Source organism: Geospiza fortis, unplaced genomic scaffold (genome assembly GCF_000277835.1).
Source record: "Geospiza fortis unplaced genomic scaffold, GeoFor_1.0 scaffold1272, whole genome shotgun sequence".
NCBI classification, from domain to species: Eukaryota; Metazoa; Chordata; class Aves; order Passeriformes; family Thraupidae; genus Geospiza; species Geospiza fortis.
Genome location: NW_005054776.1, coordinates 32,621 through 48,094, shown reverse-complemented (window position 1 = coordinate 48,094; position 15,474 = coordinate 32,621). Strand labels below are relative to the sequence as shown.

General features: G+C 39.7%; 1 protein-coding gene across 1 annotated transcript in view; it reads right to left on the bottom strand.

Annotated features, from left to right (window-relative positions):
- The window catches only part of LOC102041422 (ceramide transfer protein), a gene marked incomplete at its 5' end in the record, with an annotated part of 88,595 nt that overhangs the window by 42,185 nt on the left and 30,936 nt on the right, over positions 1–15,474 (bottom strand). The window contains 3 exons of the mRNA XM_031065431.1: positions 8,960–9,043; positions 10,626–10,764; positions 11,548–11,655. Of these exons, the coding sequence (XP_030921291.1) occupies positions 8,960–9,043; positions 10,626–10,764; positions 11,548–11,655 (331 nt within the window). The remainder of the gene's footprint in view (positions 1–8,959; positions 9,044–10,625; positions 10,765–11,547; positions 11,656–15,474) is intronic.

Below are 15,474 nucleotides of genomic sequence, written 5' to 3'. Positions count from 1 at the left end.
GTTCTGTTTATGCTGAATAATAAGTTTTGCACCTTTAAGACACGTTCCAGAGAGTGAAGGGGGAGAGAAGCAGCACGCAGTTTGTTTTCAGACACTGCACTCACTCCTCCACATTCCTTCTCCTGGACTGTGTTGTCTGCGAATGAACAGACAGTGGGACAGAGCTCTCCTTTGTTTTAGTTAGTTTTAGCTAGCTGAGGCAAAGAAGTTCCCTGGACCGTGGGGTTTTTTTCCTTTTCTTTGGACCTGTTTGAACCTGCTCTGGACTGAACACCCAGAAGAGCACTGGCAGCTCGCATCTGTGGCCCACCGGGCCAGGCCGGGTCTGGGCCGTGGCATTTCCAGCACCGGAGGGACTGATAAGAGACTGAGTGAGCTGAGCTGCAACCCGGGGAGGGGACTTTTCTTAGTTTGTTATCTCTTTTGGAGCAGCAAGGGGTTTTATTGTTTAATATTGTTTAGGTTTTATTGTTTAATAAACAGGTTTTTTCCACTTTTCTCCAAGGAGGTATTTTTCTCCTGGACCAGTTGGGGAGAGGGGCCGATTGAATCTGCTTTCCTAGAGGAGCCCCTTTGGGGGTTCTCTCCAAAATTTGCCCTGAACCAGGACAGTAACATTTCAAGGCTGCTTTTAGCAGGTAAGTATAGATTTAAAAAACACAACATAAAAAGGTATGATATAAAAGTGTCAAATATGTTGAATTATCCAAGTACTGTGGTGTTTGGTAGTTCCAACAACTACTTCTTGCTGTCGACTAGGCCATTTGTTACTAAGGCTATTTAAACAAGTCACTTAAAATGTATGACAAAAAAGTACCTAGTCTATGTCAAACTCGTATGTAGGTTGACAGAATGCGAAATCAAACACTACGCAATAATGTCAGAAAATATTAGAAAGCAGAAGTAACACTCATGTTGAAGCTGAGCCAAGCAAGTTACTCGTGCTATGCCATGGGGCAACCTGATGACTTATCACCCACTTGGACATCACTTTCTTTTCCTGGCCTGTCAGTTTGTCAATGTGCCACTGTTGTGGTTTAAAGAGTAAAAATAATTATTTGTGTAAATTTTTGCAATATCAATCTGCAAGGGTAAAAAGCAGAGGTTTCAAGCATCTCAGTTCTTGTAGAGAAGAGAAATGCAATTGCTGTTCTCTAATAGTAGACCGCAATATTTACACTTAAGGAACAGAAAGCAAGCATCACATGATCTGAAGTAATGGTTCAAGTCTCCAGAGGTTTTATATGCTCCTCTTTCAGAAGGAATCAGACTTTTTCAAACAGATATTTACATACCACACACTACTTCAAATACCTCAGAAAGCATACATACTATGGTAGAACACAGCTTATCTTTTTGTTTCATGTTAATCAAGAATACTCTCTAAAAGAGTAAAGACAATGGGAGTGAAAGAAAGGAAAATCAATCTGTTTCAGAAGAAATAATGAGCTCTCCGTCTCCCTAACAGCTGCAATGGGGAAAATGCAGTTTATACGACTAATATGTCATGCTGGTGTAGACCATGTTCATGCGCAGGCTTGCTAGAACAGCTATGCTGCTTATACATGTGATTTTTCTCTTAAGTGTGCAACATGCTAGACACACTGAAGAAATTACCACTGACTGCAACAGTATAAAATAATTTCATAAGTCTAGGGTAAACTGCAAGGGAGATGCAGCAATGTCGCAGACATCCTTTTGTGAAAATCCTTTCTTAGGATTTTTCTTGCTGAAGCTGAGAAGTTTCAGCAACAAGATGTAAACAATGGTTATCTGCTGCTGTGGAATGCAACAGGTCCGTCTGTGATTGGCCCATCTTGGATGTTTATAATTAATGGCCAATCAAGGGCCGAGCTATTTCAGACAGAGTCCGAGAGAACTGCTTTTGTTATCATTCTTTTCTATTCTTAGCTTAGCTAGCCTTCTGAGGAAACCTTTCCTTCTATTTCTTTTTAGTTAGTTATAATGTAATATATATATCATAAAATAATAAATCAAGCCTTCTGAACATGGAGTCAACATTCTCGTCTCTTCCCTCACCTGACAACCCCAGTGACCACTGTCACACAGCAAAGTAGTCTCATTTCCAGGAAAAAGCCAGCTTTTGTTCCTGATGTCTTTAGGTCTCATCTACAACTCATTAATACTTCAACAGAGTTTCAGTCATCATATATTCTAAGTAATTCTCTAATGACTAGTCTCAAAGTAGCAGTGATACATATAGAGTTTGCAGTTTCAAAGTCAGTGTCATCAAATTTCAAAATGAAATCTTGCATCAGGAGTTCTGTAGGTTTAAGTTAAAGGCTAATAGAAAAGTGTTATCATTGCAGCTGCTCTTCTTGCCTAGAGATCAAACTGTATGTAGCCAATTGAATAATGCAGCAGTACTATTTTTTTCTACTTCAATTTCAACATCTTTCAAGTGGTTTCTTTTTAATTATCCTATCTCTTAATAACTTTGCTTTATTCATTAATTGTTTTCTCTTGCCTTTCTTATAATGGATTTTTCGTAGCATGTTTTAGCCTCCTTCAAAAGCTCTTCAGCCATTCTCTCCTACACATCTCTGTTTGTTAGGATAGATCAGTTGTGCCTTCTTATTCAAAAGATGCTGCTTGTAATACTTTTACAGATGTTCTAAAAATCACCTGTCCAATCAAGTATTTTCCATTGAAATGAAAGACTAGTTTTAAAAGACAGTAAGTAGAAAAACAAAGTTCCTTTCTCTTTTCCATTTTATGCCACCTTAGCATCTTTTGTCACTAAACTAATTCTAAATCAAAGAGAAATGCTTTGGAACACAACCAATTTATTTATACCTACTGTTGTTGGTATTCTGTGGATAGCAACAGTATCAATATAATTAGTTTTCCTCTAAAAACAACCTCATTATTCCAGCAGAATATTGGTGAGTATTCTTCCTCCATTCAAAGCGTTAAAATCCAATACAAATCCCACTGTGTTTTATATAAAAATCTTCTTTTAGTCTCTGTGCCATTTCCATCTTTGTAGTTTCCGTACAAAATCACCTTCCATCTTCAAAGAGGTTCCCTTAAGTACCACCTTCTGCTCTTATTATTGCATAATTTAAACCCAAATACACTCATTTTCCTGAGCAGATGAATGGCAACACTTCCTGATCAAGATTCTACATTCTTAGATTCTAAAATCCCACTGGGTAAATATGCATCAGCCAGGCTCTCCCTTGGTGCTTTATACAAATGATCATTGTTTCAGTTACCAAATTTTCTAATTGGAAAGTGAGCAATAAATTTGAATACCCTCATAGTGCTCTTTTTAACTTTCTGTCTTAGGTTGGAAATGGGCAGTGTATTCTATTCCTATCTGATGGGGCAGTTATATTCTGTTAATTGGGCAGTTTTCTTTATCTCTTCCACAACCAATCTTCCATTGGGAAGATAACTTCTGTTAATGGGCCATTGAGTGTCACTGCGTGACTGATAAAATGACATCATCCCATTGTGAGAAGCTCCACCCAGAGGGAGGAGCCAAGTATTCCTAACTGGATATAATCAGAGATCTGGAAGACCACAGCCAGGCTTTTCCACTGGATTCCCAGAGGACCAGCTGTCTTCTCCACTGGATCTTCAGAGGAAGACTATACCCTTCTACAGGCTCACTGTTTCAACAGAACCACGTCTGCCACTCCAGGAGGACTGCAGCCACCATTTCCATTGGATTGCTACCAACACCCTGACCAACAGGTTGTCAGGTCGTATTCTGACTCTGTCAGTGTTGTTTTGTATTACTGCATTGTTTATTTTATTTTTATTTTTTTCCCTGATAAAGAACTGTTATTCCTGCTCCCATACCTTTGCCTGAGAGCCTCCTTAATTTCAAAATTATAGCAATTTGGAGGGAGGGGGTTTACATTTTCCATTCCAGGGGAGGGTCCTGCCTTCCTTAGCAGACACCTAGACAGTTTCACTCAAAGATCCTAGAGAACTGTACTAGTTTAAAACCAAGCTAGAAAATTAAATCCACTGAAGATGCTCCCTTTCCCCCCTACCCCTTCTGGTAATGGAGGAACACTAGGACAGATTAAAAGTTGGAATCACAACTTACTGAAAAATTTCAATACCCACACAATATTAATAAAAGAATGTACAAAAGAGAAAAAGAGTTTTACCCACAAAAGCACACTCACCACTGAACAAACAAAAATGTGTCCCAAAGATGCTACCCGGCATGGTTTCCCAGACAAAGGCAGAATGGTGACTGGCCCTGGACTGGGGCAACATGGTATTTGGAAAAACAAAATGATATATCAGGAGGCTCTCACAGCCTAACTGTTTTCCCCCAGCCTGAAAACATTATAAAGCAGGGACAAAAAGAAACTTGGAAAGCTAGTTCATCCAAATGAGTTGTGCTGCTGAAATGCTGACTTTGCGCCACCTGGCACAGCTCGGGCCCCACTGCAGAGGCTCTCTCTCCAGGGTGGTGACAGCAGTGGTGTGGGTACAGGGGCTCACTGTCTGGTGCAGTGGAGGCATGGCAGCAGCAACAGCAGTCCCGGTCCCACATCCTCTCCAGAGTAAGCCCAGAAAAATTAAAAGGAAAACTTCCTGTTTCCAGGCTTGAGTTTTTCCCTTCCAAAACCACTCCCCCCAGTGGTGACATGGGTGGTATTGAAAAGACAGTGTAAAAAACTCCACCCCCTTGTTTCTGTACCCAAGATATTATCCATCCCTTATTTTATACCATTAATATCATGCCCAGATTTTATACCTTTCAACTATATACATATATATACATATGGCTATGCACAAGCACAGGTATTATTTCAGTAGTCACTGGAAATACCCCCAAGATGTTTGTTGAATTCTTTTAGTCCATGACTGGTGTAACTGGATCAGTTCATACTCATTGTCCATTGTATTTAAAACATACAGTGTCAGTGTCATTCAACAACTCATATTACATATGCAATTCAACATTACAGACTGTTCTCACCCAAATATCAAATCACCTTGAGGTACACATCATGTTTCTCTGTCCCTCTTCACTTCCCACCAAGTGCACCCAGGTCCTTGAGCAAAAAGAGTCCCATGCCCATGGGTTTGCCTTTGCTTAAAACAGAACTAATCCAAGCTGTCTTCCCTAACACATTCCTCATATGCACCATGAGGACTTCATCCCCTTCTACGGTATGTAGAGGTTCTGACTGGGCAGAGCCAGCTTGATGGGTGGAGCCTCTAGTGTTAACTAACCAGGTGGCCTTCACTACATGTAGATCCCAATGTTTGAAGGTCCCACTCCCCATTGCTTTCAATGTGGTTTTTAACAGTCCATTACATCGTTCAATCTTTCCAGAGGCTGGTGTGTGATAGGGAATATGATATATCCACTCAATACCGTGCTTTCTAGCCTGGGTGTCTATGAGGCTATTTTTGAAATGAGTCCCGTTATCTGACTCAAATCTTTCTGGGGTGCCATGTGGCCACAGGACTTGCTTCTGAAGGCCCAAGATGATGTTCCGGGCAGTGACATGAGGCATGGGATATGTCTCCAGCCATCCAGTGATTGTTTCCACCACTGTAAGCGCATAGTGTTTGCCTTAGCAGGTTTGTGGGAGTGTGATGTAATCGATCTGCCAGGCCTCCCTATAGATATATTTCAGCCATCATCCCCCATATCACAGAGGCTTTACCAACTTGGCCTGTTTGATTGCAGCGCATGTTTCACACTTAAGGATAACCTGGGAGATGGTGTTCATGGTTTAGTTCACCCCTCAGTCACGAGCCCATCCATATGTTGTATCTCTTCCTTAATGACCTGAGGCGTTATGGGCCCATCAAGCCAGAAATAATTCACCCTTATGTTTCCAGTCCATATCTACCTGAGACACTTTAATCTTGTCAGCTTGATCTACCAGTCCATTGTTGCAATGCTCCTCAGTAGCCCAACGCTTGGGTATGTCTGCATCTACATGATGGATTTTTAGAGCCAACTTCTCTTCCTGGGTAGCTATGTCTTGTCACACTTTGGCATCCCAGATGTGTTTACTTCTTTGCTGCCAATTGGTCTTTTTCCATTGCTCCAGCCACCCCCACAGAACATTTGCTACTATTCACAAGTCAGTGTAGAGGTAGAGCATTGCCCATTTCTCTCGCTCAGCGATATCTAAAGCCAGCTGGATGGCTTTCAGCTCTGCAACCTGACTTGATTCACCTTGTCCCTCAGTAGCTTCTGCAACTCACCGCATAGGACTCAATACAGCAGCTTTCCATTTTCAATTAATCCCTACAATACGGCAGGAACTGTCAGTAAAGAAAGTATGTCACTTTTCATTTTCTGGTACCTGATTATATGGTAGGGCCTCCTCAGCACACGTCACCTGCTCCTCTTCTGATCACAGTCCAAAATTTTCTCCTTTGGGCAGATTCATGATGATCTTCAAGATCCCTGGGTGATTGGGGTTTCCTATTCAAGCTAGCTGTGTGAACAGCATGACCCATTTATCCTACATAGCATCAGCGCCATGATGTGTGGAAGGGACTTGTTTTGAACATCCAGCCCAACACTGGTAATCGTGGTGCAAGAAAGATCTGTGCTTCAGTGCCAGTCACTTCTGAAGCAGCTTGAACCCCTTCAAAAGCTGCCAGGATCTCTTTCTTAGTTGGAGTGTAGCAGGTCTTGGATCATTTGTTTCCCGAACTCCTGAACCCCAGGGGGTCATCCTCGAGTATCCCCAGATATCTTCTGCCAGAGGCTCCTGGAAGGACCATTCTCCCTGGCTGCAGTGTAGGGTATGTTTTTTACATCCTGTCCTGTCCTGACTGGCCCAAGGGCTATTGCATGAACAATCTGCTGTTTAATTTGTTCAAAAGCTTGTTCTTGTTCAGGGTCCCATTTGAAATCCTTCTTCTTCCAGGTCACATGATAGAGAGGGCATACAATCTGACTGTACTCTGGAATATTCATTCTCCAAAAACCCACAGCACCTCGGAAAGCCCGTGTTTCCTTCTTGCTGGTCACGGGAGACATAGCTGCTATTTTGTTGACCACATCCACTGGAATCTGATTATGTCCATCTTTCCATTTTACTCCTCAAAACTGAATTTCCTGGGCAGGTCCCTTGACCTTACTTTGTTTTATGGCAAAAACATCTTTCAGGAGGATTTGGATTATCTTCTCCCTTTTCTCAAAAGCTTCCTCTGCTGTGTTGCCCCACATGATGATGTCATCAATGTACTGCAGGTGTTCAGGAGCGTCACCCTTTTCCAGTGCAGCCTGGATCACTTCACAGCAAATAGTGGGGCTGTTTTTCCACCCCTGGGGCAGTCAGTTCCTGGTGTACTGGACACCTCTCCAGGTGAAAGAAAACTGTGGCCTGCACTGTGCTGCTAAAGGAATGGAGAAAAACCCATTAGCAATGTCAGTGGTGGCATTACTTTGCTGCCTTGGACTCCAGTTCCTACTGAAGTTCCAGCATGTCTGGCACAACAGCACTCAGGGGTGGTGTGACTTCGTTCAGGCCATGATAGTCCACTGTCAGCCTCCACTCTCCACTGGACTTAAGCACTGGCCATATAGGACTATTAAAGCGTGAGCAAATCTTGCTGACCACTCCCTGGCTCTCCGGTTCATGAATTATCTCATCAATGGGGGTCATGGAGTCCCAGTTGGTGCAGTATTGTCAACAGTGCACTGTTGTAGTAGAGATCGGTACCTGTTCTTCTTTGACTCTCAGCAGTCCCACAGCAGAAGGGTCCTCTGAGAGACCAGGCAGGGTATTCAACTGTCTAATTTCATCTCTCTCTACAGCAGCTATCCCAAATACCCAACGATACCCTTTTGGGTCTTTGAAATGCCCTCTCCTGATCACTACAATTAATCCTTAGCAAAGCAAACTTTTTATATGATTGAAAAAAAAATCTACTCATATTTTTAGTTCTCTGGAAGAATACTGTAACTCCTTCCAATTCCTTTCCTCCTAACAGTTTTTGCAATAATCTAGAAAGAAAACTTAAATACAGCAAGGAAACATGCAACACATGGGGAACTAGAGCCAAATAAAAAGCAGAAGACAGAAAGGGCTTATTTTGCACATATATTTTTCAGATTCTTGAAGAAAGTGTCTACAATTTTAAAAATGCTTTTGCTAAGTACTTCTTTTGGCAATTCCATCAGATTTGCAACTGTACTACTTCAAAGTTTTGTGAACCAAAGTCTAACAAATACTGAATTGTCAACCATTATAGAATGTCAATGCGGAAATAATTTCAGCCAGGAAACAAGAGAAAATATAAGAAGAATGCAAATAGATTTTTTTAAATGCATACACAACTTCTGGCAGGCCAGACATATCAGATTTCTAAAAAGCAAGACTTGCATGAGGAATTCACATTTAGTGAATGGATGCAGTGAGTACAATGACTATAACCAGATCATTTAAGAAAAGAATAAAAATCAGAATTCTGTTCAGCATAACACTGAAAAATACAGTTTTTAAAAGTGCTAAAATTAGGATGAGTGAAATTCAGTAACAATGTTGACTCAATCCTTACATTGACATAGAAGTTAGAAAAACCATAATGGGGCACACCTAACTGGAAAAGCATTGTGCTTCATTGCACTCCTAAAGCAGATAATACTTGCAAGAAAAACTGCAACTGCCTGTTACAAATCTCAGTTCCCAGTATACAAATGATGCAGCTGTTTCAACAGATTTTTGTAGTGGAAATGGCTTTGGACACAAATAAGAAATTCCAGCTTGACAGCCTTGCATTAATATTTGTATGAATTAAGAATAACTTAGATTATAATTCCTTAACTGCTTTTCATTATTATCTTAACATGAATAAGAATGTCCTGTCACATACATTCAAATAACTACTCTCATAATTTTCTGCTTAGAAAACAACATAAATACCCATCTTGTATCAGGCTTATCATACCATTCATACGAACATTCAGTGAAAAAGTTGACACACTTACATTTTTCCTTACTGCTGTTACTGTTATGTAAAATATCCCCATCAGAACGCATCGCAGGGAAATCATCTTCATCATCTTCTACCACTAAATATGAGAAAGTGCGTGTTATGGGAGTGAGAAAGCTTTCCCAACTCTTTAGTGTGCAAAAAAGAATTAAGAGCATCTTCATGGCTAAGCAGCATTTAAGATTTTTTCCTATAACATTCATGGCACACACCCTCCTGTCTTTTTTTTTTTGACCACTATCAACATTACCTTCAGAAACCATCAGGAGACTAACATTTTCTCAGTGTCGAAATTTAGCACTTGATTTGATGGCAAGAAGAACATTATCTTGGTGTTACAACTGGATAAGCAAGGAGCCACAATTGAGCAACTATCTACTCTTTTACACTAGAAAGTTATCAAAGAAGTGGAATGGTACTTATCTATTGCTTTCTCACTATCAAAAGTTTCAGGCTACCAGAACAAACATGGGAATGAATATTAATGCCTCAGAAGAGTGCATGAATATGACAAGCTGTGTTCTGGGAAGAACAATTCAGAGAGATGTAGACATCCACACCTGAGTCTACTAGGACTTCCAGTGTGCACTCAGTGCTCTAGCTACAGCCAATACATCTCAGGAGCATTCATTATGGCAGAACCTTTGCCTTTTTAAAAGAATATATTGTTCCTATGAAAACTAATAACCTATTGCTTTTCAAAATAAAGAGAAAAGTGGTTTTGGCTGGGATAGAGTTCATTTTTTTCTCAGTAGCTGGTACAGAGCTGTGTTTTAGATTCAGAATGAGAATAATGTTGATAACACACTGATGTTTTGGTTGTCACTAGGTAGTGCTTACCCAAAGCAAGGACTTTTCAGTGTCTCATGCTCTGCCAGTGAGGAGCTGCACAAAGGGCTGGGAGGAAGCATGGACAGGACAGGTCACTCGAACTGGCCAAAGGGATATTCCACACCATAGAATGACATGCCCAGTATATAAACTGGGGGGGAGTTACCTGGAAGAGGGGGCTGATCACAGCTTGTGAACAGGCTGGGCATCGGTCAGCAGATAGTGAGCAACTGTATTGTGCATCACTTGTCTTTCTTGGGTTAAATCTCCCTCTCTCCCTCTCCTTCTCCTTCTCATTATTATTATTATTATTATTATTATTATTATTATTATTATTATTATTATTATTATATTTTACTTTATTTCAAATAAACTGTTCTTATCTCAACCCACGAGTTCTATTTTCTTTCCTGATTCTCCTCCCCATCCCATTGGGAGAGAAGGGGAAGTGAGCAAGCAGATGCATCGTACTTGGCTGCCATCTGGGGTTAAACCATGACAGAGACACAGCAATAAACAAACTTGAATTCATGTTATGGGGTAAACAATTATTGTTATATAACATCAAATGCTTAAAAGATCATTTATACAATTGACAGCTAGAGGTCAATATTTAAGTTAAGCATATTTTTATGGGAATCCAACTTCTGAAGTGAAAATAGTTAACAGTGTATGCAGAAATATCTACAATTGATCTCATTACTAAAGACTGAATTTAATATACATACTTCATTTATATGGTATCAAATGCTATAGTAACTATTTCACGGGCTATTACTGTGTAAAAAGTTAAATTCTGTGGAGATAACAGTTCTCAATTACAGTTTTACCTTTATCTCTCTGGAGTTCATCTTTGGAAACTGCATCTGCACAGGCATCAAAGTATTTCTGTAAAGTATCAACTTGTCTACACAAGATGTCTCTAAAGGTTTCCATTTCTGCAAGCTTCTCACGTAAGCTATGGCCCTTCTGAAAATACAAGCAAAAAAAGGCTCAAATGCTTCTACAGGGTCAGCAATAGTTCAATGCAAAAAAAAGAAAAAAAGGATTTCTGCAATTATGAAGAATGAATTCTTTAAGCACACCAAAGAAATTTCAGATAGCAGCAGCTATGAAATACTGGTAATGTTAGAAGAACATAAGAAACTGTATAAAAGTGTTTCTTACTCATTTTGTCCACTGGTCTCAACTTTTCATCTTGATTTCATCTGCTACTTTAGAGCATTCAATAAAAGCTTATTAAAAACACAATCTTATATACTATGAGATTTACACCTATTTAGTGGAAAACAGTCAGTTCTAGTTTAAGATCTTTATTCTAGCCTTTACTCCCCCTTTTCTTGTGCTGCTCCTCTTCTGCCCCAACCAATTTAAAATGTTAAATATTATATACATGAAACCAAGACAGCTGTCACTTGTCAAGTCATAGAATCAGCATTTCCTTTCATCTAGAAGCCCTGATATTCTCAGAAGTACACTAAGAAAGACTAATGAATCCTCCTACAGGTTTGATTTCCTTGCCATTTGAAAATGACACTATAATTTAAGAGGGATAACTGCATAGAGGCATGAAAAAGTTTCCTGTATGATCTGTTCATCATCGCATGCTGAATTATTAACACTTATAGTAAACTAAAGATTTGTTTGGGTTTTTTTCCTATAATGGTGTGAACAAGTCTTTGCATAGTTTATTTACTTTCCAGTTTTGTGTGTTATTTAAACACCAATACTAAGAAAATGTTATTCACTAACCTTGAATGAAGAGGTGGATGTTGCAGAGTATCCACTCGCTCCAGAAACAAGAGACACCATGGAGCCATGGCGTCGTAAGCTTGACTCTGATGCATAGCCAGATTCAGTCTAAAAACCAAACCACACACAAAAGTAGAGCATTGAGGCTTTTAATAAAAAAATAGTGAAAGCAAGTTTAATATCTCCTCTAAACTAGCCCATTTGTTTCTTGTCAGGAAGCAGCAAGGGCTTAATAACTTGGATTGTGTCTGCAAGTTTAAGATGTTCATGTAGTAACTGTAAAGTTACTATGAATCATTTTTTTTGCTGTTATCATGTTGATATGGAAAAAAAGTAGTTATCTGCAATTTATTGTGTACCCCTAAAACAGTAACTAATTAAATAATGCAAAAAATTTGAGAAACATCAATTGATTACAATAGCATGAAAAAGATAAGAAAATATTAAGTTTGACAAATGTCCACACAAGTAAAATAGAAGAAGATAGTGAGGAACTGTAAGAAGAGTATTTTCCTAAAGGTTAACATAAAATGGCCCACACATGACAAAGAAGAAGAAAAACCCTGAAAGAGAATGTAAGACAGTGTTGGAAAATCTCATTCCCCAACTACTGTGCCAGTCTTTATAGTATTCATTTCTATGAACTTTCTTCATCCCAGGAGGGCCCTGAGAACTACTGACCTGTCAGCCTCACCTCTGTGCCTGGGAAGATCATGGAAGAGACCCTCCTGGAAGCTATTCTAAGGCACGTGGAGGATAGGGAAGTGATTTGGGACAGCCAGCATGGCTTCACCAAGGGCAAGTCCTGCCTGACCAATCTAGTGGCCTTCTATGATGGAGTCACTGCATCAATGGACAAGGAAAGAGCTACAGATGGCATCTATCTGGACTTCAGTAAAGCCTATGACATGGTTCCCAACAATATCCTTCTCTCCAAATTGGAGACACAAGGATTTGATGGGTGCACTGTTTGGTGGATAAGGAATTGGTTAGATGGTCACATCCAGAGGGTAGTGGTCAATGGCTCAGAGTCCCAATGGACATCAGTGTCAGGTGGTGCCCCTGAGGGGTCTGAATTGGGACCAGTATTATTTAATATCTTCATTAATGACATAGATGAAGGGATTGAGTGTACCCTTGGCAACTTTGCAGAGGACACCAAGCTGAGTGGTGTGGTTGACACACCTGAAGGATGAGATGCCATCCAGAGGGGCCTGGACAAGCTCAAAAAGTGGACCCATGGAATCTCATGAGACTTAAGGCCAAGTGCAAGGTGCTGCACCTGGGCTGCTTGGTTGCACTGGGCAACCTCTGGTATCAATACAGGCTGGAGGATGAACGGATCGAGAACAGTCCTGCCAAGGACTTGGGGGATACCAGGGAATGAGAGGCTGGACATGCCCCACTCATGTGCACTTGTGGCCTAGAAAGTCAATTGTATCCTGCGCTGCTTCAAAATCAGAAGGTCGAGGGTGATGTTTCTGCCCCTCTACTCCACTCTGGTGAGACCCCACCTGGAATACTGCATCCCACTCTGGGGTCCCCAGCACATTGACCTGTTGGAGCAAGTCCAGTGGAGGGCCATGAAGATGATTAGAGGGATGGAACACCCCTCCTATTAGGAAAGGCTAAGAGAGTTGGGGTTATTCGGCCTGGAGAAGGCTCCAGGATGTGTTTATTGTGTCCTTTCAGTACCTGAATAGGATCTAAAAAATGGCTGGAGAGGAACTTTTTACAAGGGTGTGTAGTGATAGAACGTGGGGGAATGGCTTTAAACTGAAAGAGGGAAGGTTTAGATTAAATATTAGGAATAAATTCTTTACTGTGAGGATGGTGAGGCACTGGAACAGATTGTCCAGAGAAGCTGTGGCTGCCCCATCCTGGAAGTGTTTGAGGCCAGGTTGGATGGGGCTCTGAGCAACTTGGTCTAGTGAAAGGTATCCCTGCCCATTGCAGGAGGGGTGGAATTAGATGATCCTTAAGGTCCCTTCCAACCCAAACTATTCTATAATTCTTAAGATATATAGTTAACATTGTATACTGCATAGTCATGGTTAAGTCAGAATGACTAAAGGACTGCAGATCATCACAAGAAGGACAGACCCCACGCTGAAGAATAAAGGATACCCCTGGACTATCACAATAATGCCATCATCCTAGCCTCTCTAACATGTCTGTGAAACCCTCCCATTATCTGGCATCATAGAGAAGTAACTGTAGAAAGACCCACTCCAGGCACATCTGAGTCATGAAAAAGTCAGATGGAAAATGATGCCATAGAATTTTAGTTGCTTTGCAAAGCAATAATATATGTGTGTTAATGATTGGCCAAATTATGTTGTATCTGAACACTTGAAAGGTAAAAGAACCATATGTGAAATCACATTCGATGTACCCCATTTGAATGGGATACCTCATGACCATGAATAAAGAATGACTTGTAATTTTATACTATACATCCTCATCTCTCTGTCAACATGTGTCAGTTGCAAAATTTCTGTGACAAAAGAAACAGATGGTTCAGAGCAATATCTGAAATACTGCTAATAAATTTGATCAAGTAGACAGAGAATACTGTAAAGGATCTTTGACAGAATAATACTGCAGCAGCAGAACAATTCAGACAGGGCAGGGAAAAGGGGAGATATGTTCATATGATATGGAACAAGCAAGAAGCAACAATGGAATTCTAGGTGTTGGACTTTTGTAGAAAATTTGAAAACAGCATAGGCTTTAGGAAGTTGAGAAAGTGCTGATAAATTAAGATGCAAATGAACTTACAGAGTATTAAAAGAAAGGAGAAAGGACACAAAACTGTAGTTGGTTATAACAGGAGAATTTATACAATACTGCAGATGTGCAGGAAAAAACATGTATATTTGGGTTACAAAGGAGCAGAGAAACACAGTTTTGGAAAAATTAAAATATGACTTAAAAGAAAAAGGTGACTTCCAGAATTAGCATAATTCCTGAATTAATGTGACTGAATGAGATTACCTAGCCAAAACAAGTTAAACAGAGCCAAGAGTCAGTTTCTATCTGGCCCATTTAAAGAATGAAGTATAAGACAACAAAGAATTGAGGAAACAGAAGAAAGAGAAATAAGTATCAGAAGTAGAAGCAAAGTGGGAAAATGCAAGTATAGTTAGAAAATGGTATTCCAAATCTTGGTGGAAAATGGCTAAGTAATGATCAACTTAAAAGAAAAAAAAGAGAGAGAAAGCGAGTGAGAGAGCAGAAAGGAGTGAAAAAGAAAAAAAAGAAAAAAGGAAAAAGGACACTCATAAGTTCAAAAGATAAGGCACATCTTAAATGCTTAATTTTGCAAAAAAATTAACTTATCTGAGATAGAAGAGAGTTTTTTAATGACAGCTTATAGTGAAACAATATAAGGCAAGATGCATTTAGAAATTTCTGCTATAAATAATGAATGTAAAGCTATTTTATACTGAGCAAGAGTGCTAGAAATATAGTCACATAAGTGTAGTGACAGAAGTGCTAAAAGGTCAAATTTTTAACAATTAGTACTACTATTTGTTTTAAACAATAGCTTTACAATATCTATTGGAATAAGCTTTTTATTAGAACATTTGCATTGGATACACAGGGCTCTTCTAGAATATTAGTTCAAGTGTTAAGCAGTATACCTAACTTCGGCAACATATTTGGTATACTGGACCACGTTTTGAATTGCATTGCACTTGTGTTACAGTACAGAGATTATACGTTAATTCACCAGATTGGAATTTCAAATATAACAAAACAAATAATGAAGCCTTGATTAGGTTTTTTGCAAATACTCAAGGTAAGGGCTTTTGGCTCTTTAGATGGATTTTAAGACTTTCAAAGGCTTGACAAGTGAAAACAGAGGAAGTAAGGGAATAAAAGGATTTTTAAAAGAAAAATTAAGAGTTCTAGGCATACAAT